At 42.6% G+C, this 25,925-nt stretch overlaps 1 protein-coding gene across 2 annotated transcripts; it reads right to left on the bottom strand.

Annotated features, from left to right (window-relative positions):
- Positions 1 to 747: 747 nt before the first annotated feature.
- LOC110980793 (uncharacterized) lies at positions 748 to 25,922 on the bottom strand. 2 transcript variants are annotated; one of them, XM_022237765.2, is made up of 11 exons: positions 25,717 to 25,922; positions 25,127 to 25,233; positions 7,425 to 7,531; positions 6,903 to 7,001; positions 6,466 to 6,573; positions 6,013 to 6,068; positions 5,439 to 5,612; positions 3,821 to 3,933; positions 3,304 to 3,581; positions 2,341 to 2,705; positions 748 to 2,221 (listed from the first exon to the last, which is right to left on the bottom strand). In XM_022237765.2, the coding sequence occupies exons 1-11, from the start codon at positions 25,801 to 25,803 to the stop codon at positions 1,466 to 1,468; spliced, it is 2,250 nt and encodes a 749-aa protein (XP_022093457.2). In that variant the 5' UTR covers positions 25,804 to 25,922; the 3' UTR covers positions 748 to 1,465. The 2 variants fall into 2 exon arrangements, with proteins under 2 accessions (XP_022093457.2, XP_022093458.2); XM_022237766.2 differs by having other exon boundaries at positions 3,304 to 3,578.
- Positions 25,923 to 25,925: the final 3 nt, after the last annotated feature.

Genomic DNA, 25,925 nt, shown 5'->3' with positions numbered 1-25,925 from the left:
TTTGGGTTTGGGTTTGGGTTTGGGTTTGGGTTTGGGTTTGGGTTTGGGTTTGGGTTTGGGTTTGGGTGGGTTTGGTTTGGGTTTGGGTTTGGGTTGGTTTGGGTTGGTTTGGTTTGGTTTGGTTTGGTTTTTTAAAAGCTTCAAAAGCCAAAGCCCAAAGCTGCGTTGGCTTTTGAAGCTTTTAAATTTGCCCCTCCCCCCCCGACACCAAAAGCTGGATACGGCGCTGCCGGCATGCGACTCTGGAAATTAGCTTTGCGCCAAAATCAAAGTGTCTTTCAATCGCTTTTATTTGTGCTTTACTATTTAGGCTTTTACCCCAAAAAAAATCCTCCGCCCGGCTAAAGCAGCGCCCTCCATAGGCAATTGGAACCCATCTTTGAAGGACATTAAACGGGCCTAGTATCCTGGACGTGTCCCTCTGCGGTATTGTGTTGCTTCACTGCACGGGCATTGCAAAGTTAAGAGAAGGGGGCAGTTCAACCTCCCTAAGAAAAAAATCTAAGGAACAAAAGTCCAAGAAAGAAAGATGAAAATCACCAATTTTGTTTGGGAAGAAAGCATCTCAAAATCGACACTCAGTCCACTCCCAGTGGTTTTTCAGTTCGTTGCCAAGTACTTACCTCCCCTGGAAAAAAATCTTGGACATGCCAAGGCCAATAATCCACTTTCCTTTCTAAGGTTCTCAGAGATTATTCTTTCAAAAACAACAAATACACGAGTGAAATAATTATACAACAGTTCAACTAGAGTTCCATAAACATAGTCTTATTCACATTTGCACATTTTCAGTCAAAAGTGAAATAAAACTAAATGTAAACGAAAGGCCCTCTAAGATAATGTTCTTATCCTAGGCTTCCAAAAGTCTACGAACTAACCAAACATGACAACAAGCAAGTCATCATTAATCCGCCCAAATCAAATATTTTTGAAAAAGCTTGACGAAGTGCGCGGAGATTTCTGTTCGTTCAGTGTTTTTAAATTTATAAAGAAAATAAAACCAGTTCAAACACGGCATAACCGCCTACTTAGTGGTGCCACATTGTACCATCGACCCAACTTCACCGAGGTAAAAGTATTCCTGTTAAAGCGTCAGCGGAACATTTAATACCACTACTGACATGACTCTGTTTCTGATGATCGTGCTCCTTACGACAGATTCCGCACTTTGGTTTGGTCAACAGAGTAAAGTATTTGGAAACATGCCACAAAACAGACCCTAGTTCTTTGGAAATTTGTTATTTGGGCAACCACTGTTCATAATCTGTAAAGATTTGTACTGAAAAAAGATGGATAAACAAAACTAAACCCAGAGCTAAATACAGATCTTCTAATTCTTCACAAATAAGTGAAAGTTGTTATGAACTGTAAGCACTGTTGATATACCAGAAACCCATTCTGGAAAACAACAATGATTCTCGCCAGTTCTTATACTTGTGTACATATAGCTAATATCTCCTCCCTTCTACTTGTCTGGCTGTTTCTCATTCCCCTTTTCTGCAGGCTTCTGTCCCTCTTTTTCTCTGGGTTTGTCAACCCTTTTGTCTTTGGGTTTGTCACTGCCTCTATCGCGGGGTCTGTCACCCTTTCTATCCTTAGTGGCATCACTACCCCTGTCTCTACCTCGGTCCCCACCTCGGTCTCTATGTCTGTCACCATCTCGGGGTGTGCCACCCCTTTTGTCACCCCCTCTGTCCCGTGGTTTGTCCTGGGATTTATCACCCTCTCTGTGTGTGGCACTCCCTTTGTCCCGTAGCTTGTCGCTGCTATCACTCTTGGATGATTCACTGCTCTGCGGTTTATCCCCATCTCTGGTCTGACCAGTGCCTCTGTCTCTTTCCCTGGGTCTGTCATCCCGTTTGGGTCGGTCTTCCTTGCCTCCTTCTCGTCTTGGTGGTCTCTGCTCTCCGCCCCGTGAGCCATGCCCATCTCTCCTGTTCCTGTCCTCCCTCCGATGGTCATGCCGTCCCTGGCCTTTGCCTCCCCCTTTGCCTGGGAAGGCGCCTTCGTCTTGCCCCCCGCCCGAATCTTTGCTCTCCCTCCGTCCGTCTCTTCGCTCGCTGCCAGTTTTCACCTGGTCTGGTTGGGACACCGGTTTGGCATCACCATCCCGGGGGCTCGACCTCTGACCTTTGGCCTTGTCCCCCAGCTCCTTATCCTCCTGGCTTTTGGAAGATGATAACCTCTGACCTGGCTTATAAAGGGCCATGGCAGGCCGGTCCTGCAATGATGTCAAAACAGCTACAAATTTATAAAGAGGAAAAAAATACAAAAGAGCGCTCAACACAATGCAACAGAAAAGCATGACCCAGGGAACCATTCAAAATTCTTTAACATTACCTTATTCCGAAGGCGATCGGTCCCCTCCTTCCCTCTTGTTGACTTTCCAGATTTCTCTGACGACCCCTCGCTTGAGTCTGTTCCAAGGTCCGAGCTCCTCCTCCCGGATGCCGGTCTCTTGTCAGCCGAGGCAATTTCCTTCTCATCCTTCCTGCCAGACGAGCCCTCCCCGTTCAGGGCAGCCGATTTGGACTGGCGGGCCACATCATTCTTCTCAGATCGCCTCTGGTCAGAGCCCCTGCTGGGCGGCTCATTCCTCTTGGCCCTCTCACTGTCCCGCCCGCCTCCTCTTACCTGCCGGTCTGAGTGGGAATCCCTTCGCTTGTCGTCCCTTGGGGCCTGTCCCTTGGATGACGAGTCTGAATCTTCAAAATTATGAAAGCTTGCGTATCAGGAGAAAATTCTAACAAGTGTCCATGAAAAGAGCTTTGAAAGTCAAATTAACCAACTTACAACATTACAGACCAGAATCCTCTTTGGATAACGACAATGTGAACACCTCAAAGAGGGCTAATTTAAAAGAAGTGAGATCTGTTATATCTCAAAGTGGGATTCTAACTGTGGTCACTCCTCTCAAAGTGGGATTCTAACTGTGGTCACTCCTCTCAAAGTGGGATTCTAACTGTGGTCACTCCTCTCAAAGTGGGATTCTAACTGTGGTCACTCCTCTCAAAGTGGGATTCTAACGGTGGTCACTCCTCTCAAAGTGGGATTCTAACTGTGGTCACTCCTCTCAAAGTGGGATTCTAACTGTGGTCACTCCTCTCAAAGTGGGATTCTAACTGTGGTCACTCCTCTCAAAGTGGGATTCTAACTGTGGTCACTCCTCTCAAAGTGGGATTCTAACGGTGGTCCTTGTGAGGGAAGGCCATAAAGGAACTGCCCAACCAGACAACCTGCTGTATGCATCGGGGCTTTCACTATTTGGGTGAACATAAATGTTAACGTGTAGATGGACCCTACCTTTAGGAGAGCGTTTCTCTGGTGCAGCTCCCACATCCTTGTCTCGTCCCCTGTCCCTCTCTCCTCCCCCACGGTCTCCCCCATGGTGTCTGTCACGGTCTCTGTCGGGCTGTCTCTCCCCACCCCTGTCCTTGTTCCGCTCCTTCTCCCTTGTCCGCTGATGTTCTCTCTCCCTGTCCCTCCGTTCCCGCTCAGGGTCTCGGTCCTTGTGTCGGGGGGGTCTTTCCCTGTCCTCTCTGTCCGGTTTCGCTTGGGGCTTTGTGTCTCTCTCCTTCCTACTGCGAAGGCACATCAACATTACAGCTATTTCAGCACCAAAAAATTGCTAGAAATTTCAAAATAAGACCAGGCACTCAATCTTAGCAACTTAAACATGGTCAGTTGTCTGGGAACTAAGCTGGTCAGAAATTTTCTCGCCAAAAGGATTCACTGCAGGTCTGCTTTATCGGAAACGGACGCCTTCTGGAAAATGCAAAACAGCTCAAGAATAATAACGATAAGGTGCGTGGCCAATCACCTGTCATCTCGTCTGGCCTGGTCTCGTCTGCCCATCTTCTCCTTGCCCTTCGCATCCATAGCTGCCGCATCCTCTTTCCGGTCCTTCTTCTCTTCTTCAGGTTTCTTGAGTAACTACGGCAACCAATTTGTTTTTTTAATTAAAATAAGTAGAGTAAACTCCAACTAAGTCGACATCCCGTAACCCGTCACATCACCCAAGTCGGCCGTTTCACAAAAGTCCCGATCGTCTGTAATGCATTTCCATTCAAAATTTCATTTCTAAGTCGGCATTTATACATCGTCATTTCGTATATGTCGGCATGTTTTTCTCGGTCCCTTTTCCACAAAACCACACAAGTTCCATTTGTGTAAGTTGGCATTAAAAAAAAATCGTGCTTCGGCATTGGTTTCCTTTGCCGAGGTTGCCAAGAAGTGTCAAGTGACAAGTTCCATGCGCGCGCAGCCAGCCTGCGTACATCAATACCACTAACCTCTCTAGTGCTACACGCATGCACTCTGTCCATTTTGGGGGTTGCCCTATTGATCTGGTTCCCTGCCCAAAGATTCCCGGACGACCTTTGATGATTCATAGGGTAGTCAAAAACATCGGGTCTGGTATCCAGACTACATTGAACGAACTTAACCAATGCACATGTGTGTGGATGAGTGTATGTTTTCTATGCCGTAACTGTATCATGTACATGTACTATGTATGTACTGCACTATCAAGTCGCGATGTGATACGCAACTTTGCAAGTGGCTTGCCGTCCTTGCTTCGTCCTTAGGGGCACATGATCAATTATTGAATCTGCAGGATTTTAATCAAGAACGAATTTGCTGGGATCGACCATGGGGGTAGAAATAAACCAGGGTAAGTCAAAGCCATTGAATTAGTGCAAGGAATCATAATGTACAGAGGCAATACATGTGTATGTGTAAGTCGGCAAAATGACGACTTACAACACAAATCGGCTTACGCATAAGTCGTCATAATTTCTTGAGTCCCGAGAGTGACGACTTAGCCGGAGTTTGCTGTGCCACGAACCTGCACCAATAACGAAGGACACTTTGAGAGGATTCCGTAAATGCAAAACAGAAACCATTATTCTTTGGGACGTATGTTTGCAGTACTAGGGTTGTGAAGGAGGGAACATTAAGCCCCCCCCCAAAAACAAAAATAAACGAGCAAGAGGAGTTTTGGTATTAGCATATATCACGGAAGGTTAGCTCCAATGGCCATGAGTCCAAGCGATGTCTCGCCTGCCATTTTCAACGTTTGATATGAGCGAGCAGTCCAACTGACCATCTTCTACTTGAAATTTCTCAGACAAGTACGCACATAAAACAGGACAATGCCCTGTAAGTGACTGCAGATGTCAGTCAGGATGTGAAGGGTCAAGCTCAGGTGACAACCGTTTGTCAACCGCCGGTCGACCTTGCTTGGTAACCAGGATATATTTGTGCGCACAGGATACCGGCGGGGGGAACTGAAAAATGGACGTCGCTCGAAATGGATGGCACAATTTTCCTTTTCCAGTGAATGAAAAGCAAATGAAATGGAGGCCACAAGTGCCGCGAGTCATTTGCTGGGATGCCCCGGCGGCACATGGTGCTAACCACTTCACCACTTCCGTCACCTTGATCTTTTGGGGTTCCTCTTTCTCCCCTTCCTTCTTGTCTCTCGCCTTCTCCTTGGCCTCCCGTTCCCGCTGTCGCTGCTGTTTCTCCCGCTGCCGCCTCCGCTCCTCCTCCCGCTTCTTCTGCTCGCGCTCTTTCCGCCGTCGCTCGTCCCGGGCCTCCTGACGGATTTTCTGCAAGTGGGCGAGGCAGAACGGGGGAGCTAATAGGGAATGGGCAAATGTCAATTGCCCGCTTTGGCTAGGTTTGTTGAATGCTCCCCTGACCAATACAGTGTTGTAACGAGCCAAAATAAATGTGGGGGGAGGTTGTTTCTTTTGTTTGGTTGGGGGATGGCAAAAATGGAGTGACTTCATTACGGCCTTTCTCAGGCACGAGGCTAATCTGAAGGGCCTTTTTATATGCTTTGGGGAGGACGGGAAAGAAAAAAAGACCACAAAGTTTGTCCTTTTCGTTAAAATTCAACCAAGTTAAAAAAAAACCTCACCTCACCTCAACCTCACTGTGGCCCTCCCCTAATCTACCACTTGTAAAACACAACATGCGTATGTGTGTACGATTCTCTATACTCACGACCCTCTCCAGTTTCTTGTTCTTGAGGAAGGCCAGAAGAGGCGTCAACTCTTTAGCTGAAGAAAAAAGCAAGTGACAAGTGTTTGCCAGGAAAATTACTGTAAATTGAGGTGCTGACGCCAGAAGCCATCCCACCGTGCTAATATTTAAGCAGACTTCTTCACTTTGTATTCCGGTTTGAGGAAACGTAAATCAGACAATTTGACCAATGGCGCTAGTCATCATAGACAAATAGGAGTGACAAGTGTTATAATCCTCTTGTCCTTTGGTCTTGACCCACAGGTTCATACAAAAAAAGTGCTGATTTTATGCATGCCCTGTTTAATTAAACACCGAGGCCAAATTTCAGCCAAATATTGCTGAGCACTTTACAATCAAGTCTGACAAACGAAGCACCAGTTTCCAGTTGTTTGCAGAGCGAAAATTCAGCAGCTGTCCAGTCCGGCCCCCTACCTTCCTTCTCGCTGAGTTTGGCCTCCAGCTCTTCTAGGTACGTCTCCGCACTGGGCAAACGCTCCACCTCCGCCTGCAACGACTCTGCAAACACCTTGAAATCATCGTCTGAAACGGACAACAGCAACACCAAAAGAGCAACAGTCATTAACAGAACTTGTGTCTTCCCAGGCAAACATTTAGCCGGAATCCAGATGACAAGCAACACACGTGCATCCTACATTTGCAGCTGAGACAGACTTTTGGTCTGAACAGGACAGAGCTCTCTTTCCAGCTCCATGGCTGGACCTAGCCAAAGAATAACGAATGCTTAGGGCCCACGTCCTGAGCAGAACATAGCCGGATGCCAGTGATGCATATCACATCAAGTTTGGGCCGGCGACCTGTTTTTTACATCTTTTCTCCTATTAGCAGAGGAGTCTGCGCGTTCCCTTTACCGTTTTCTATGGTGCCGCAGCGAGGGTCCACCTTCCGACCTTGTTTCTTGGGGATTTTCTGGTAGGGAGCAAACTCAACCACCGCTGGATATTCAGTCCCTTCAGGGGGGAAAAATCAAGCATGAGACTGAGTCAGTTCAGCCTTTTAGGCTGCATTCGATGAAACCACGTATAAATAAATGGGAAAGTAGGAAACATCATGCCCGTATTTGTTTATCTGCAAATGAAGCTCCCCAACATTCTATTTCTAGCGCTTGCTAAGACTTTTGGCAGTTTCGACACAGGAATCTAAACATTTGTACAAGTTTGGAGGATGAAAGGTCTTACCGGGAACTTACAATATCCCCACTCTCCGACTTCCCCCCTCCCCTGAGCATAACAGCCATCAAGTGCAAAACAGTGATTTCTTCATGGAACTCGCACTAGGCTAAATTCAAACCCTGGCTCTGCTCTGATAATCTTTGCAATACTGGCCAGACCAACTACTGATTGGGACTATTCTGCAATGTTATTCCTTCCTACCTTTGGCGTCGGTGAATGAATACCCATCCCACTGGTCTCGGAAGGGTACTATGTCCTCCGGGTTGATGAAGTTGATGTAGGCTCGGCAGAAGGCATTGACTTCAAGACTACATGCACAAGAATATATCCAAACAAACGTATAATTGCTGTTACCTTCCTTCCTTCCTTGACAGTGCAGCCTCGTGTGTATTAAGGATACACATACATGGCCAAAGCCAGCAAAAAAGTCACCTGTAAATCGCCCTCTCTGGGCACTTTGTGGTTCTGCGCAATGGAAATTGATAGGAACTTTCAAGGTTTTCTCAAACGTAAATGTTTACATTTACCAGGCTATCAATCAGGTGATACACCCAAACAAAGTGAGTGGAAACTTGAATGGGTGGGAACAGTGAAGGAAAAAAAAAAAGCCTTCTTCATTTTACGAGATTCAATCAAATCACAGAGAACATCAAAGCAAAGCCCTCAGAGCAAAGCCCTTTGCGGCTTTCTTTACCAGCCTGAATCCCAGAAGACCTAATATCAAGATAATTTTGTTCATTCTGTAGGATTTTGTAAGATTTCGTTGATTTACTGGATTTAGTAGGCTTCAGAATTCAACTGGCAATAACTGGAGTCCTTCAGAAAAAAAACCTGAAGCAGGGTTTGAGATAAGGAGTAGTAGAGAACTGACAGTTCTGGATCACACGCCCTTTTCACCGTTTTCAGCAAAAACCCCTGGGTAGTACATCGACGCAAAAAATCGGGGGAATACCCTAAAAATCTGGAATTCCAGATTTCCCCGGTATCTCATCGACCCAAAAAATCCGGCTCTAAAATACCGGGCGAATATATACATTCTGAGCCAAAATCTCTTTTACCCATCACACGCAGTATTCCCTCCGGTCGTACTCGCTACGCTCGCTCACCTTTTGACCCCGGCTGGCTAAACAACTCGTGACTGGCACCGGCCTGCGCAAACAAAAAGGGATTTCCCCTTGCGAACAAGTCGAGACTTGCCCGATCTGAACTCTGGACTGGCTTATACAAAATTGGATTAATTATTAAATATGACGCTGACGTTGAAATCCCGCCTGAATAAAAATGATAAAAAATTTAAAAAAACCTTATTATAAATAGAACATGTATATCGTCTCAAATGATCACAAACGTCTAAATGCCGGCAACAAAAACCCAAAAATTACCTACGGTCCCTTTGACCCTGAAAATTTAGTCATTTTAAGACCCGCAAAGAATTCTTCTAAGATTCTCTATTCTCACGAGGGCCAACATAAACGATTGTTGATTAGGCTCGAAGACCCTTGTTACGGTATAAACCCGGTTTACAAATATGGTACTAAGGAACCTACTGACCAAAAACAAATTTGTTATCAACTGTCTCCCAATACTGAATCGCTGCTATTACGTATAAATGATTCAGTTTACAGACATTTTGAAAAATTAACAGATGAGGCCCTGGAAGACCTCCCCATGATTACGCGTAACTCTTTTAAGGTGTCTCAAAAACTAGATGACATACCCGATCAAATTAATTACTTAGTTAAACCGGCTTATACCGATAAAAGTAGGATGTACGTTAAGATCGCCTATGACGCCTCTTTGGTGGATAAATCGTTTAAAGAAATCGATCGCGCTCTTTTTGCAAATAAGAAATGCCACGCGATCTCTTTGATCTCTCCTAAAGATATTTATTACGGCGCCCACGGTTCACTTTCTTGTGGAGCGAGCGTTAGGTATAGAGTTATATCAGCTATGCTAACGGTTGAAGAGAAACCTTATCTTTTGGACGCGTTTGATTAAAAGCGAGCAGAGCGAGCGAGTACGACCGAAGGGAGTTAAATAAAAGTTAGTGAAAGTCAATTTAACCTCGGTTATCCCGGGATTAAATTTTTTTTGCTTTAAATAAATAATCTCTTTATATAAAATGACTGATGCGGAACTTTGCCACTTGCTGAATCTAAAGGAAGTACACATAATTGGGACAACGAGAAATGTTCAACCGAGGTCACCTTGCGATCACCAAATAGTTGAAACGGGTGAAAGATACACGTGTAAACATTGCGGTCAAATTTTTGGGTGGGTTTCTTCGTTCGGAGCCGCAGACGTGGGAGATCGATATTACAAGCATCACGTTTGGAAAAAACCTAAGCCGCCAAAATCGAGAAAAACGTTGCAGAAGTATAATCTTTCTTTTCAAAACGGCGAAGCGGGTGAAATAGAATATCGATTGAACCAAGTTTTAAACGGTAATATCTCTCGAGGTAAACCGTTGAAGGCTTTAATTGCAGTCTGTTATCAAGACGTCACTGGGGGAACCGAATCTAAAGTTAAAGAACTTTTTGGTGTCTCGGATAGGCACTGGGAAAACGCTATGGAGAAGTTTAAAAATAGTTTAATTTAAAAATGGAAACACATACGTTTTACTTGACTGAAAATCCTCAAACGTTTGAATTAAAAAACGAGATTAACAACATTAAAGGCGATAAAGTAGTCCGAGTCAAAAACATTCAGTTTGAAGCTGAATATTTATACGTGGCGCAAGACACCGACATTCAATGGGATACAAATTTGGACAGAAACGAAAAAAGAAGAAAAGAGACGGCTCTAAAACTTATTTTGACGGGAATGAAAGAACCTATATATGCTTTGCTAGCTCCAAGTTTGGCTCAACCGTTGCCCGAGTCGCAAAGAGGAAGCATCGTGGTGTCTACCGGGTACTACGGAATCGATTGGTTTGATTTTATTTTAAACGCCATCCCTGGAGTAAGTTTTAAGGTGCACTCGGAATCAAAAAGGGTGACCTTAACCATTACGGATCCCAATCTCAAATTGCGGCTCAATAGAGAGGTGGCTAACTTGTTAAACTTACCCGAAAACAAACTTTCGCCCAACGTTATTTATATAGGTGAGTATAACTCAACTCCTATGTTTATTCACTGCCAGCAATTGGAGCACTCTGTAAATTTTTATAACGGAAAGTCTTCTAACCTGCTCGGCGTTATCCCTTATGAATCAACGAATAAAACACCTAAAAAGCTATTATCTCGGAACATAGACGAACTCACCTTTTCTTTGAGAAACGAGCGAGATGAACTCTTAAACAACGTCGGTAAAATTTTGATTGAATTAGATATCTATTAATAAAATGGAGAAAGATATTGAGACGCATACATTTCACTTGACTAATAATCCACAGACATTTAAACTAAAAAACGAGATTAAAAACGAAAAAGGGAGCAAACGTATCTGCGCCAAAAACATTCAGCTAGAAAAAAAGTTTTTTAACATTATGAGAGAGACAGAGATTGAGTGGGGGGTAAAAGAATTATCTAACGAACCCGGTGATGATGGATCAATCAATCAAGCCTTGGTGCAAAAATATAGTGATCTATATATAGGTGAAAAATATGAAATTGAAAAACCAAGTTTACAATTAATAGATGTTTTTTTTGGATTTTATTTTGCGACTCAAAATTTTTTAAGAAACATACAAAAATACACTTTAAATTGGGAATATAATGTTAGACGAATAAAAGTATATAAAGCACACATGTTATCTATAATAAGTGTAATAAAAGACAAATTTACTGATTTTTCTTCTTTTTATTTTGGTGTACATTATAAGCCTTTATATTTTAATCTATTATCTAATGATACTTTACGACAAGAAATGGAAAAAAAGTTAAACCTTCTTGACAGCGGTTCTTATGAAGACGAGCTTTTTGTAATACAAATGCTAGATGACTTTTTTTACCCAAGAATGATTACTGAAATAGATGTAAGTTTGATCATTTCTTTGTCTTTTCAAACGACACTAGCGGGCATTATACACGCCCTCAATCAAATTTTTGATAGATTAGACTATGCAAACCATCTAAAGGGCAGGCCACCACCGACAACTGAAGAGAAACAATTGTTCATTTGGGATACTACGTCTTCTACTGTACAATCTATTTTAAAAGGCCAAGCAAAACCCATATTTAACCAACTTTACACAAAGCAAGCGTTTGAGTCTATAAGTATCTCTGGATTGACTGGCAGCATCACCTTAGAACCCGGGTATTACGGAATCGACTGGTTTGATTTTATTTTAAACGCCATTCCAGGCGTGAGTTTTAAAGTATATGAAAAGTCAAAATCGGTGACTTTAGTCATTTTTGACCCTTATTTAAAACTAAAACTAAACACGCACGTGGGTCAATTGCTCGGCCTGCCTTCTGTTGAATTACAAAACTTTTTTATATACAAAGGTAAATATAACATCGATAGTATCAAATATCTGTTTATACACTGCGAGCAGCTCGATCCAAATTATAACTTTTATGACGGGAAGTCTTCAACTGTACTCAGCACCAGAGACACAGCTCTGTGCAATTTAGAGGTAAACCCAACCTGTAAAAGACTCGTAGATCGGAACATAGACGAACTCACCTTTTCTTTAAAAAACGACAAAGGTAGGTTGGTAAGCGGTGAAGGAGATGGAATTTTGCTCGAGGTGAATATCGTTTAAAAACTCTTAATTATAAGATGACGACTAACATATATCCTGATTTAAACTCGGTGGAAGCGAGCGAGAACGAGCGAGCTTCAACCGAACAAGCGGAAACAAAGATTTACAGACTCAAAAAGATCGAAGAAATTAAATCTCAAATCCAAAGAGAACGCGACGCGCGCGAAGCTAGTTACAAAAAGATCAAACGACTCTTAACCGCGCTCGGGTATGTAGAATACGGCGTGGAAGCACTAGGTGCCACATCGGCGGCCGTAGGCATTCCCGCTATTTTGGGAGTGATCACTGGTCCCCTCGGGCTCGTGATGGAAGGCGTCGCTATCGGTGCGTTTGGCGCTTATGCGGTTCTAAAGTACGCATCTCGTAGACTCACCCACAAAACTAAAAAACACGACCAAATTCGAATGTTGGCAGACGCTAAATTAAATACAATCGAAGAATACGTATCTCACGCGATTGAAGACGGCGACATATCCCAGGAAGAATTTGCCCTTATTTTATCTGAGCTGAAAAAATTTAACGAGATGAAAGAAAAGATCAGATCGCGTACATCTACAAAATTGGAATCGAGCAAAGCTCACAGCGAGCAAGAATTTGAACGTCGAGTCAACGAAAGAGCAGAAGCGCTAGCGGCGGTTTTAAAAAAAGATCTTATGAAAAAACTTGGCGAATAAGTTTTACAAAGTCGGTTGGGTATGAGCGTAGCGATCCACCCGCTTATCGAGAAGCGACCATTCCAACGGCACCTGTAAAAGACTGGTAAAGATTATTTTTAAAATTCTTTTAAAATAAATGGGAGGTAATTTTAGTAGTCTAAATATTTTAGTCAACGAAGACAATTCATTTACAGCCGAGTTTCCAAATTTAACGCACGCGTATAAACTACCAAAAGTAACCACGGACGAAGTGGTAGAACGCTGGAACTCAGATCCGTTGGCATTTTACCAAAATCAATTTAATTTTGCGGTCTATTGCGCGACGACGGCCTGTGGTGTGGGTTTTGATCTGCTGTCTGACCCTAATCCGTACGTCTCGGCTATAATGAGGTTTCACTTATATTACACCGTACGAAAAATATTTTACGACTGCGTGATGCCCATTCCGAGCGACGACATATTTGACGCGTTACACAATAATTATGACCATCGGAAGTTTATCGACACGTGCCTTTTATACGGAGTAGACCCGAATAAATCGTACAGACAAACAAAAGACACTTTGTCAAACGGATTAGGCACCGCTTATTATTATGACAACGGTTACGTACCTGTTCCAAATAAAAACTATGACCCGCACGATTTACATGTCACCAACGTCGTTAAATATATGGGATCTACCTACATGGGCTTTGGCGTGGCTGATCCACCTAAAGGCTCGGGCCATGCGAGTACCTACACGGTCACTTGGATTTTGCAGTCGGATGCGGTCACTTTGGCCTGGTGGGATTTTATTCCTAAAAAGTCTCAGTTTACAGATATAGGGTTTAGAAAGGTAAATGAATCTATTAGAGCTTACATCTATGCCTTATTAGGATCCCAAGCTCAAACTAGGACGAGTATTTTGTCTTATGGTACCGGATTAGACGCGCGGCAACGATTTGAGACGCTCGTGGAGTCAGAAATCAATTCAACACCTGATTTGATAGAATCAATAGAGCATTTTCAAGATTCGTTACAATATGCCAATACGCCTTTAAATTTTGTAGTCAGACCGGGGTTATATCTGATACCCTCTGACATGGACTTACGCATCGGCACTTTTGAGGGTTATAACAACAATTTACAAGTCGCCTCCGAAGATATGCAGACTGGTTACGTACCGGGTTTAAATGTGGAGCCTGAGGTTAAAGACGACTTTGCAGAAGAACCGAAGCGACCAGAAGGAGCAACGAAGCGACCAGAGGGAGCAACGAGCGAAGCGAGCCCTGCCAGACCAAAGCAACCAGAGAGAGCAGCGATCATTCCTGTACCAAAACCAAGCATCGCTCTGGCTCCCCCTTCTAAACCGCTCGACATACACAACGAAGAAAAACTGTCCTTAACCATCGGAGCCGTTGCCGTGGGTGTCATCGGTTTTACGCTGTATAAAATTTTAACTTAAACGAAGCGAAGCGGAGTATGAGCGAAGCGAGAACGGTTTGATGTAAGGTATAAAAAAAAAATTCACCTCAAATCTGGGGTGAATTTTTATCTTATTTTAAAATCTATTTTTACCCTTTTTGCACGTACGTCAAAAGCAAAACACCCGCGCCCACGAACAAGGTCCATAAATGTTCCGCCACCCATCCAACCGCTTTACTCGCCACATTAAAAAGCCAACTCAAAATGCTACCGATGACCCCAGGCAAAGCTCCTAATGCGCTCAACCCGAGTTTCTTTAATACGTTGGCTAAATTCCACAGTTGACGTTTGATCCAATCGGTGACCCCGCCCTTGGAAGGAGGAGCAGGCGTTGGTTTAGGTGCGGGTTCAGGCGTTACGCTAGGAGTTCCAACAGCTCTGACGCTAGCCACGATACTACTAACGATGGTACTTATCGCTAAACCAATAGCCGTTAAAATGCTCACGATCGTGACGCCTTGCTCTCTAAATAAAATATTAATTCGTTCGCGTAAAGTCAAATCTTTACCTAGAGCCGTTTGGATCGTTTCTTTTAACATTTTAAGTTGGTTTCTAAATCCCGAGGTTAAATTTTTTTGTTGGGTATTCAATGCTTCTAACTCATCTTTACATTCTCTAAGAAATTTAAGATCTGATTCTTTTTGTTCTTGAGTGATATCTGGTTCCTTTAATGCATCTTCAGTTGTCTGAATATTTTCTTTTACACTCGCGATCTTAGCTTCTACAAGTTTTAATTGTCCTCTTATTGTTTGTAAGCTTTGGTCAAATCCTCTAATCTCTCTGAGAGTAAATTCTGAATTTGTATCTTCTGGGTTTAAGTTATGAGACTGTTCTGCTATTTCTTGAAGTTGATCGAGTGCCTCATCTAATTCGTCTATAGATCTGTCTTCACTCGTGATCTTTTCTATATTTTCTGAAACAGCTTTTGCCTCTTTAATTAATTGAAATCCAGGGTCTTTGTAGCCTTCTAACCCTAAAGTGTGTCTAATAAAATCTCTACCAACTCCTTCTTGTTCTAAGCTAGACAACGCGAGAAACTTTTGCCCACTTTTATCTTTTTTTAATTTAGTCAGACGGATTTCTTCGCCGTTATCGGTTGCATGGAGTCTTCCTTTTGAATCAAGGCTAAATATATCTGTCTTTTCTAAGTCTATGGTCGGTTCAAGTCCGGTAGTTTTTTTAATCTCGTTATAAAAACTATACACCTCCTTTTTAGTGTCATCGCTAAGCTTATCTTTATTCAGCTTCTGTCTTAATTCTTCGGGACTAGACTCTGGTCCAACTACAGGAGGGTTTGGGGCGTTTTTTAATATACCATCATCAAAGGTAGCGTCCCATTCAAGTTCATCTTGGTAGTCTTGTTCACGTTCTTGTTCCATTTCTTTCATTTCAATTCCCCCTTCTTCCATTTAAAATAAGAAAACTTAACTCGGTCCGCCCATAGGAAACGTTGAGGGTAAGATACCCTGCCCCACCAACCAACCCTGGGTAGCCAATGCGCCGCTGGACAACGCGGTTAATTTTAATGCATCTTCGGCGGACAACTTATTGAAATCTGGTGGTTTAATTTTAAATAGCTTACTCGACAGCATGGCGTATCCGAGTGAGATTCCTGAAACAACTGCGCCGTGGTAAACCGTATTGGCGATTCCGTTTACGTCGATTGATTTAGCGTTACTCATATTTATATATAAAGAACTTTTAAAAGCGAAGCGGGTGAGTATTCATTCCATATCTAAAATTGGTTCTTGTTTGGGAATGAATGCTCGCTTCCCTTCGTTGCTCACTTCTTGCTTTGGCTGAATAATTTGTCGTGAACTGCTCGACTTGTTTCTCCAAATTAAGTAAATCACAACCCCCGCAACCCCCAACGAACCAAATATCAAGCTTCTGTTTTCAAAGGCCGTTTGGGTAAAGCTAGATTCTTCACTCGGTTCGCCCGCTAATTTCATCTTAACGAGTTGTTGCTTCATCTTCTTGTTATGTTCGGCCAATTTTTTACCTTGTTCTACGCGCTTTGGGTTCTTAGCTTTAGTAACTGACTTAACTGCTTTCTGAATTTGGCTGCTCGAGTTCGCTTCGTTGTTGCTCGCTTCTGTTGGGTTCACTTCGTTTGTTGACATCCTCTTTTATAATAACAGAACTTTTGTTAAACTCCAGGTGTTTTGTTGTAATCAGCATTGTTGTAAGTGGAGAAAGATAAACTCCATATTTATAACAGACCTCTGTAAGTAGTCTACCCATCGTTTGACTGATAATCGGATCGTCGTTGAGATCCTTAGTCAGCGCTTCCTCTGATTTTAAGTTGACGTTGAATCCGAGTAGATCGATCGGGGTGGCTATTCCTAGTAGACGAGAGTACAAACTTAAAATCGAGTGACCGAGGGTTTTGACAATTTCTTTGCCAAACTTAACTTCGTAGAGGCTAAACAGCTTTTCTTGTTCTTTTGGTGGTAGAGCTTCGATCTCTTTTATCGTGTATTCTTTCCCGAGATACTTCTTGCTTTCACCTGATGCGGCTATCGCGCAAAGGCGGTCTTTTACGTTTGAGCTGATTGCTTCGCTTTTTGGTTCAGTGAATATGCTTTTTATGTCGTCCATTTTAATAATAAGTACTCTTTAAATTTGTTGTAGGTATGCTTTAGTCGTATGTATTCAACTGTATAATAAGTCAAGTTAGCTGCAATAACTAGCTGAATAACTAGCTGGACGTATTGTAGCATTGTTATCTATTTACTATAACTAAATTAAATTTTATTATAGCACAGCTGAATTAGCTATGCTCAAGCAAAGGGTAAGTAATTATCAACAAAGTAAAACAAATAAATAACTAGCTGAGTAACTAGCTAAAAAATATTGTAACTTGCGGGCGCTTCGGTATTTAACACCAACTTACTAAATCTCACGGTGCGTAGATGCCTTTTAATTTCCCCTCTCTTTTCATCCGGTACAACGTCGTTCTCGTCCAGACACTGATCAAACGAACCACGGTCCTTGCAATGAAAAATTGCTGTCCAAGCAGTATTTTCTCTGAAGTCTTTTAAAACTGAATTGTACTTTTGTGTGAGTAACCAGCAGCTGTGAAGATAATGTCGACCGCTAAAAGCCATTTTCGACAACGCGCAAACTGAACCACTCTTAGATTTCTTTCGATACTTGATGAATTGATCAGCTGCACAATCGTCGATAATAAACAATGTATTTACACCATCGAATACTCTCTGATAAAGTTCTATTGCCTCATTTAATTCTAGTCTTTCTCGATCCAGGTCACATAGGTAAACGTTTTCATCGGTGTACACCCACAGTCGTTCTAAATACGTTTTATTCTTAAAAAGCGTTGGGCATATAATGACGATAGCTTCAAAGGTGAATCGGTATTCTGTCTCTAAAAGATTTAAGATCCAGTTAGTCTTCCCGCTGCCAGTTTTGCCCACGATCAAGGCGCAGTGGGGATTCTTAAACATTTGGTTCTCGCTACGCTCATAACTCGCTCGCTCGTTCTCACTTCGCTCGTAGTTCGCTCGTTCCACTCGCTCGTTCATTTTTAATAAACAAGATTTTTAAAGTTCCCGTCTTCCACCGTTAGTTGAGAATCCATCACCAGGAACACGTACATAGTCAGCGGTCCCGTGGTTTCGGCCGTTCGTTCCATCTGTATAGATATGTCCCCGCCTCCACCGAGAGGTCTGCCCGATCCATGGGCGGAATTGTCGTCGGAACTTCGGAAGTCGAGCCAAAGCCCGTATTTATCTTTTAGGTAGTCTGCTAGGTCTACTCCCAACAAGGATAAGTCCGAGACGACTCCTCTAGCCAATTCTTTATCCGAGTCTCCGAAATATTTTGTAACTTCGTTCCAGTGTTGATATTCAAACAGACCCTGTGAGTACAATTGATTTGGTTTTCCTTCGACCGTGACAACCGTCTTTGTGATGTGCGGATTATAGAATTTTTGCGGATTTTTGATCGTCGGGTCTCTGAATAAAATCAACACCCCTTTTAGGCTTCTAATACTCTGGTCGATGCTGATGTTCCACAGCGTGTCTGACTTGTTTACCGCTTGCTTCTTCCACGAGTGAATCCGGTCAAAAAGGTAATACATCGTCTTCTTGTTTCTCAAGGTTTGGGCCAAGTCTCGATTGGTGACTACCTCGTATTCCAGGGTCAGATCTGAAATTTGATATTCAGCCGCGGTATCTGACGAATTAACCACTTTGTCATGCCTGTTAAAGGTTAGTTGATACGTTAGAGGCTCTTTAAACCACGAAGGATAAAATGGAGCGTGATCCGTCAACATAGGCGTGTCTAGTGGAATCGCGTACCTGTTTTTAAAAGCGTCAGCAATTGCTTTGTCCTTACCATCGTTTGCGGCGGCATTAGCATCGTCAGCCCCTAGACGTATCTTAGCTACGTTTTCTCTTTCCAAACCAAAATACGCCATATTTTTGGTCTGCGACGGGGGTAACCAATTGTCCTTGAAATTGTGAAATACGTCCGCGTCATAGTAACTTACGATTTTGTTTCCCTGGAGACTCACATTTATTTCCGACACCAGGTTTCTCGCCACGTTGTTATAGACCGTCCTGTTGTCGTCCGAGGCACCGTCGAGATCGAGTTTAAAAGCCAACTTTGCAGTACCGGGTACCATGACTTCATCCGTGCCTAGGGCTGGGAATTTTACGTTTAACGTGTGACCCGCGTCTACGGTACTCGGGTTGTGCGTAATGGTGACTTCGCGCCGCTCGCCTTTGATCGCGCGAGGAACTTTAAGTCTGCGACTCGGGTTAAGCTTTTTGGTATACATCTTACTTTTATATAATACAATTCTTATTTTATAATTTTAAAAAGAAAAGAAAACACGACTAACGTTAAACCCGCTGCAAAAAACAGATCTTCATATTTTTCACCTTCTAACATATGGGCGATTTCGTCGATCTTTAGCTGAGTTTCTACCTGTTCGGTTTGAATCTCGATTAATTTATCTTTAATTTCGGTAACACTCGCTTCGGTAATACTCGCTTCGCTCGTTGGTCGCTTCGTTGCTCGCTTCGCTTCGCTTCGCTCGTACTCACTTCGCTCGTACTCCATATTTAATTTAACCTTATTTTAAAAATGGCTAGTGCTTTAATGATGGTTGGAGGAGCGATAGTAAACGCCTTGGCCTTCACGGGCTCAAATTTTTTATTTGACAGTTTATCAAAAGATAACAACGTCGACGAAGAACGAAAGCGTCACGACCTCGCGTTAGAGCAACTGGAGCAAGCAAAACAAGAGTGGGACCAAAAACGCACGCACCTGCTAGACTTTTTGAACGAACGAATGCTACAAGAACGCGCGAGTCAGCAAACATTTGTAAATGTGGACAAAGCGTTGCGGGAGTATTCAGAATTGACTGGTAAGAGTATTATCCCGTTACCGCCAGAGCCTAAGTTGTCCGATTTTTACGAGCCTTCCGAAGATCAAAAAATTCGCGAGTTTGTTTGGATTATAGGTGGAACTGCGATAGTCGGGTTGTTGGCTTACCGGTACTCGCTACGGTAACACTCGCTTTGTGTAACTTATTTTAAAATGGAGAGAGAATTTTCAAAATTGTTTTACAGCCCACAGGGTTACTGGCGAGGAGAAAGTGCTGTCGATCGTCTACACGAAAAGACCGGTGCGGACAAATCGGTTATTAGGAAGTGGTTAAAAAAGCAGGCCGTTTGGCAAATATACTTACCCGCACCACATTACGTACCCAGACCTACAATGTTGCAATCAGAATCGGTCGAACCTAATTACGCGCATCAAATGGACGTTTTGTATTTACCCTGGGACCGAGTTAAAAGGAAAACGTTTAAGTACGCTTTGACCGTGGTAGACGTGGGTTCGCGGTATAAAGAAGCAGAACCGTTGACCAGTAAAACCGCCGAACAAGTGAGTGAAGTAATAAAGAAGATTTATTCGCGATCACCTCTGACATGGCCCAAATTCGTAATGGTAGACTCGGGATCTGAATTCAAAGGCGAGTTTAAAAAGTTAATGACAAAAAATAAAGTACAAATTCAAGTGGGTGAACCTGGGGTACACAGATCTCAAGGAATCGTGGAAAGGTTTAACCGCACTTTAGCCGAAAGGTTATTCGGCCACCAATACGCTCAAGAAATGTTAAACGTGGGTGTGCGTAACGTGGAATGGGTGGAACGTTTGCCTCAGGTCGTGAAATCGTTAAACGAGGAAAAAACGCGATTAATAGATGCCGTTCCTGCAGAAGCTATAAAATCAAAGCGAGTGAACCAAGAACCAAGTACACCTATAAGAACTACCCAAAGAGAACTTCCTCCAGACGCGGTCGTCAGGTACCTCTATTACCCGGGTGAGCAAGAGGGTGGCACCGTCAGAAGGGCGACAGATCCGATCTGGTCCGTGGACGTCTATCAAATTGAAAAGCGCACCAGTCAATTTAAACGAGTGAAAGGAAAACGCGTCAAAACGGGCCCCACTTTGTACTATTTATTAAACGGACCAAATAGGAGTTTCGTCAAAGAGGAACTTCAGGTAGTACCTGAGGACACCGAATTACCAGAGTAGTTTATGTCCTTATGCCCGTAAGCTAACGTATCGATTCCGTTCGGCAATATATAACGCTTTGTGTCCAACGGCGACAAACTAAGTTTATTTTGTGAAATGGTGAACACCCGATGTTTATCCGATCTAAATAGTTGTTGTTTATTGAAATGAGAAACCCTTTCAAATAGGCATCTTTTATACATCTCGTGGGTCAATCGTTTCTCGGTTACTACCTTGGAGACCCCTTTCGCCTTCTTTAAAGAAAAGTACTCGCTTCGCTCGTTGCTCGCTGGCGCTCGCTTTTGATCGGTAGTTAAGATTGAATACATTTTTGGCCTAATACAAACGGCTTCTAAAATTGTTTTACCACCAAACTCGTCTTTCATTTTGCCTATGACTTTTTTATTTTTGACGCTGTAAAGCGGATGACCCGGTGGATAATTACTAAAGTCAAACAAATGGCGCTTTTCGTTTAGGTAACCAGTTAAATCATCGGAGCTTTGCTCGATTTGAACTAATAGAGAATCAGTGTCCGTATAAAGTAGGTTTACTTTTTCACCAAAAGTTGATTTTAGTTCGTTATAGTAGAAATCGTACATTAACGTTTTTGAGATATCGAGAATACTTACCCCGCAATAGATTGGCTTATTTAATTTTGTTTTGGTTCGGTACATCTCCACAAACGAAAGAGAACAGTCCCCAAATGGCACCGTCGATTTGTAATTCGGTTTATACGTTAATTTTTTATATTTGACGGCGTCTTGTTCGTCCCTTAGGAGGTGGCCGTCAATTCGATGTCTTACATTTTCCATCGTCTTGCCAAATACCGAATTGTTCATCAATTTAAAAAAGTCTTTCTCAAAATCATTTTTTGCTTTCTTGCGCAATTTTGTGTTTTTGTCAATATAGCTCTTCATCCACGGCTTTTGGCGGAAACGCAGTACCCGGTGAACTTCTTTGATCCACAACCCTAGTTTGAGATATTTTTGCAATGTACGATAGTGAACCACGTATTTTTCTTTGGTGTTGAGAGTAGCCACGAGTTTGTCTACCGAGGTCACTTGCTCGCCATTACCAATTAAATCCTGTTGGTAACTCGAAAACCATTCGTTCGGCACCGACATGTTTTCGGGTGCAAGTGGAAAGTCATTATGTTTGTCATGGTGACGTTCCGGGTAATCTAAAGAGATCTCAAACATGTAACCGTAGTCGTCAGTTAGCCGTAACTCTTGGATATAATAGTAATTAAATTTTGCTAAGTCTGTTTCCCAGGTAAATTCCCCTACGGGCAGATATTTGCTCATCGCCCAGCCATATAAATTATTTGCGTCTAGGTACATGATCTGTGACTCTGGCTTATTTGGGTCGTAGTCGGGTAATTCTGGACTATTAGCTTTCGCGTATCGCTTTGCGCCCACACTCGAGATACCACCTCTTTTGGCCCTTTCAAAGAACAAGTGCTTGTCAATGTCTGTCAATAGTTCCAATTGTATACCCGAATGCTTTAACAATGCATCCCACGACAGGCCTGGCGCAGTATAATAGTTGGCTGGGTCAAGGCCGTAGTTCTTCTTGCATACCTTCCGGAAGTTCTCAAATACACCCGCTAACAATAGCACGTCCGTTTCCACGTATAAGTCGTGGTAGTCGCCTAGGTTTTGACAGCCAAAGGCTTCCCATACTGTTTCCGCACGAGCGTATTCTTGCTCGGTTATCCCTCCCTGCTTCAGAGAACTATAGAAAGCGTCTACTGGTGGGAGTTTTGTTTCTTGAAATCGATCAAAGGAATCGATATACTCATAAGGATAAATTCCCTTTTCCAAAAGTAAACTCGTCCTCGCTGGAAACCTTTCACAAAGTAATTTAAAATCATCTGGTGAACAATTTTTAACCAACCGATCTAGCGAAGCCGCCATGAAATGAAAGGAGTCTAAAAATCTGAGTTGGCCAAAAGAAAACGAAATGTAGTTCTCGGTATTTTTAGCGATCAACTTAATTGATTTCCCATAAAATTCGTGAGCACCCTGCATAATCAAGTGCGCATCGTATTTCTCCAAGTTGTGTAAGATAACCGGAATAGGTGTTTGGTCGGGCACTATTCTTAACTTGAGATTACAACTAGCGTGCGCTGGGCCTCGGTACTTCCCCGTCACGTGACAATGATCGCGAACTTTTCTAAAATTGTTGATGGGCTTTTCACAATCTAAACATTTCCACTCTTTGAACCCAGCTTCATTTTTATGACAGAAAGCAATTTTGTCAGCTTTTGTCTCAGGTGGTTTTGGAATATCACATTGACAGTGAGATTCATACTCACTTCGTTCGTTCTCACTTCGTTCATCCGCTTTTGCTCGATCTATCAACTTTTCGCAGATCCACATCTATTACATTTTTCGTAAATTTTTTGTAATTGATCGTCCCAAATCAACGGCTCTTTGTTTTTAAACGTTTCATTTATTTTCTCTGTTTCCTGAGAAAGTGATTCTACAAAATCTACAGCCGCGTCTTGGCCTCTATATGTTTTTCGGCTAGTGCAAACTCCATCGCATCTGACGACTGCGTATGAGTATCCGCAAGGCCTGTGAATCTGTGTTTTCACCGTGTTTGTGTCAGTCAGCGGTAATTTTTCTAAAACAGACTCAAAATCGGCGTAAATGACAAAAGGCGCGTCTTGCTTATTTTTATAATTTTTGAACTTGAGTATATTCTCGCCTTTGACTGGCATTTCGACTTTACATGTAGGAACGTTTAAGCCTTGACAATCTTCTTTGTGGCTGGCTAACTTTTCTTCAGTTAGGAAATGTGTCATGCACTTGAAACACCAGTATTTTTGACCGTCGTGTTTATTGATGTCACCCGTCAACCGAGAAAAGTTTTTAATCCAACAGTAGTGATTATCTTCATCTCGGGTAAAATAAAGTAAATTGATCGGTTCTTCTGGCCGCTTGCTTTTGTGCAGAATGTAAATACCGTCTTTTTTGGTATAACCAAACACATTGATCGCCAAGTTATTTTGCGATTCGATACGTGGAATTTGTGAAATCGGTGTTGGAAAGCTTATGTTTGTAAAATTTAAACCATCCGATTCTGACCGGTAAGTCGAAGGTCGCTCCTTATTTATTTTATATTTTGGATTTGTTTCTAGCTGACTTTTGACTCCGTCTGAATACAGCTTCAAAGCTGCTCTCAACGCCCATCGGATACATTCTTGATCTTTATTTTGGACGTTTATGATTGCTTTTTTGTCTAACAGTTCCTTAGGCAACGGAATGTAAGAAGAACCCACTGGATTATATTTAACCACGTTGATGTAAAAAGCGGCAACTTTGTCAAAGATCCACCCCGAGCCTTTTTGTGTATGGGCCTCCACCTGTTCGATTTGTTCTTCGCGTTGCTTAGCGAGTGCATTTTTAACGCTTGGTTTACTCGTTACTACGTCTTGATCACTCTGAAAGGGAAAGGTGCCGTAGTCAATCGTTCCGTCAATTTTTTCCAATCTAAACTGCACTTTAAGATGTGTTTGTAATTTGTAACTCCCGATTTCTTTGAGTTCAACTAACGCTGTTTTCTCTATCAACTGCTTATAAAAATCAAAAAAATGTATTAAATCGTCTTCATAGAAGCGAGGAATCAACTCCCAATTACGAAAATTATCTTTAAAACGCCTTATACGTTTAATGTCTACTTCCTCCAGTTCTTTAGGTTGTGTATAAGCTTTAATCACATCAATAAAGTCCTGTTTGACGTATCTGTCTTTGTTTGCATAAGGAATATTATATTTTTGTACCGTTTTCAACAGCTGCCGATATGACTGACGCGGGAGATATCTAAATTGTTTTTGATCCTCTCTGATAGCTTTTATTAGCTCTGATCGTGTATGATATTTGCGCCTAGGTGACGGTAATGGGATCTTATACCGTTTAATAAAATCTTCCAAAAACACCTTCTTAAATCGAATAAAGTTCGTTAATATAGGTCGATGTTGTTGATAGCTCATGTCTCTTTTTATATATAGATTTATAAAATTTTTATCATTTTTTCTGACGCCTTGACTTGACATGTTTTTATATATAGACCATTTACTTAAGGCGGTTGTAAACATAGCGTGTTTTGCTTTGAACAGAGCCATGCTTTAAGTAGAGGTCACAAGTTCAGATCGGGCAAGTCGAGACTTGTTCGCAAGGGGAAATCCCTTTTTGTTTGTGAATGAGTGCCGATTGCCAGTCACGAGTTGTTTAGCCAGCCGGGGTCAAAAGGTGAGCGAGCGTAGCGAGTACGACCGGAGGGAATACTGCGTGTGATGGGTAAAAGAGATTTTGGCTCAGAATGTATATATTCGCCCGGTATTTTAGAGCCGGATTTTTTGGGTCGATGAGATACCGGGGAAATCTGGAATTCCAGATTTTTAGGGTATTCCCCCGATTTTTTGCGTCGATGTACTACCCAGGGGTTTTTGCTGAAAACGGTGAAAAGGGCGTGTGATCCAGAACTGTCAGTTCTCTACTACTTAAGGGCCATCCTTGTACCTTCGGTCCGCTTTTACATAGTATAGGTAATTGTTGTCCGGAAGCGGGGAAATCTGCTCCAGAAAGTCGGCTTCAGTTAGAGTCGGAGGAAGACACCGGATCACAACCTATCAGAAGAAACCGAAACACATAGAATTCTTTTTTCTTTGCAAAAGCATTGGGCACACTTCGATAAAGTTAGGGCTATATTTGAAACCACATATATGCCCGAGGCATTATAATACAGTGGTGGAGTGAATATGGCATGAGTACAATTTTATGTGTTGAATTGAAGGCATTGGCGTGAGAACCAGCATATGAACCATGGCATCACACGTACACACTCAATTCATTTGCCATGTTTGCACATCAATTTCGGTCCAAAAATTATTTATAATGGTATCATGCCTCAGTAGGCCTACTCTGTAGGCCGTAGGCTGAGATGCTTTGAAACAGAGCTGTAGCTTCATTCCTAAAAATAAGCCTTGGCGCTAGGTGTAATTCCATGACCCCGGTTCACAAAATTCACGGCCCCACCCCACACCAGCACACGCCCACCGGCTACCCCAGAATGTATTGTCCGGAAACTAGGCACTTGGGCGATAATTCACCTTCGTACTCGGTGCCTCCTTCACTTTCCTCTTCTCACTTGCATCTTCCTTGCCGCTGGACTTTTCGTTCTTCACCTCTTTGGTCATTATTTATAGAAACGAGGGCCAATGTGGTGCTAGGCCTGCTGAAAAGACACAAAACGGCACATCATCCACGAATCAAACCTGCTCGCACATCACATGCACACAGCGAATATCAGCGTCTTACA

The sequence above is a fragment of the Acanthaster planci genome, linkage group LG14 (genome assembly GCF_054643075.1).
Source record: "Acanthaster planci isolate LZ-2023a linkage group LG14, COTS_SCS, whole genome shotgun sequence".
Lineage (NCBI taxonomy): Eukaryota > Metazoa > Echinodermata > Asteroidea > Valvatida > Acanthasteridae > Acanthaster > Acanthaster planci.
Note: the sequence above shows the minus strand (reverse complement) of the source record. Positions and strands in the feature narration are given on the sequence as shown.

Excerpts from the sequence above, each read along its gene's own strand:
- LOC110980793 (XM_022237765.2), bottom strand. The coding sequence starts at position 25,803 with ATGACCAAAGAGGTGAAGAACGAAAAGTCCAGCGGCAAGGAAGATGCA. Across the intron at positions 6,574-6,902 it reads CTGCGGCACCATAGAAAACG|ACGATGATTTCAAGGTGTTT; the intron begins GTAAAGGGAACG and ends TGTCCGTTTCAG. Across the intron at positions 2,222-2,340 it reads CCGATCGCCTTCGGAATAAG|GACCGGCCTGCCATGGCCCT; the intron begins GTAATGTTAAAG and ends ACATCATTGCAG.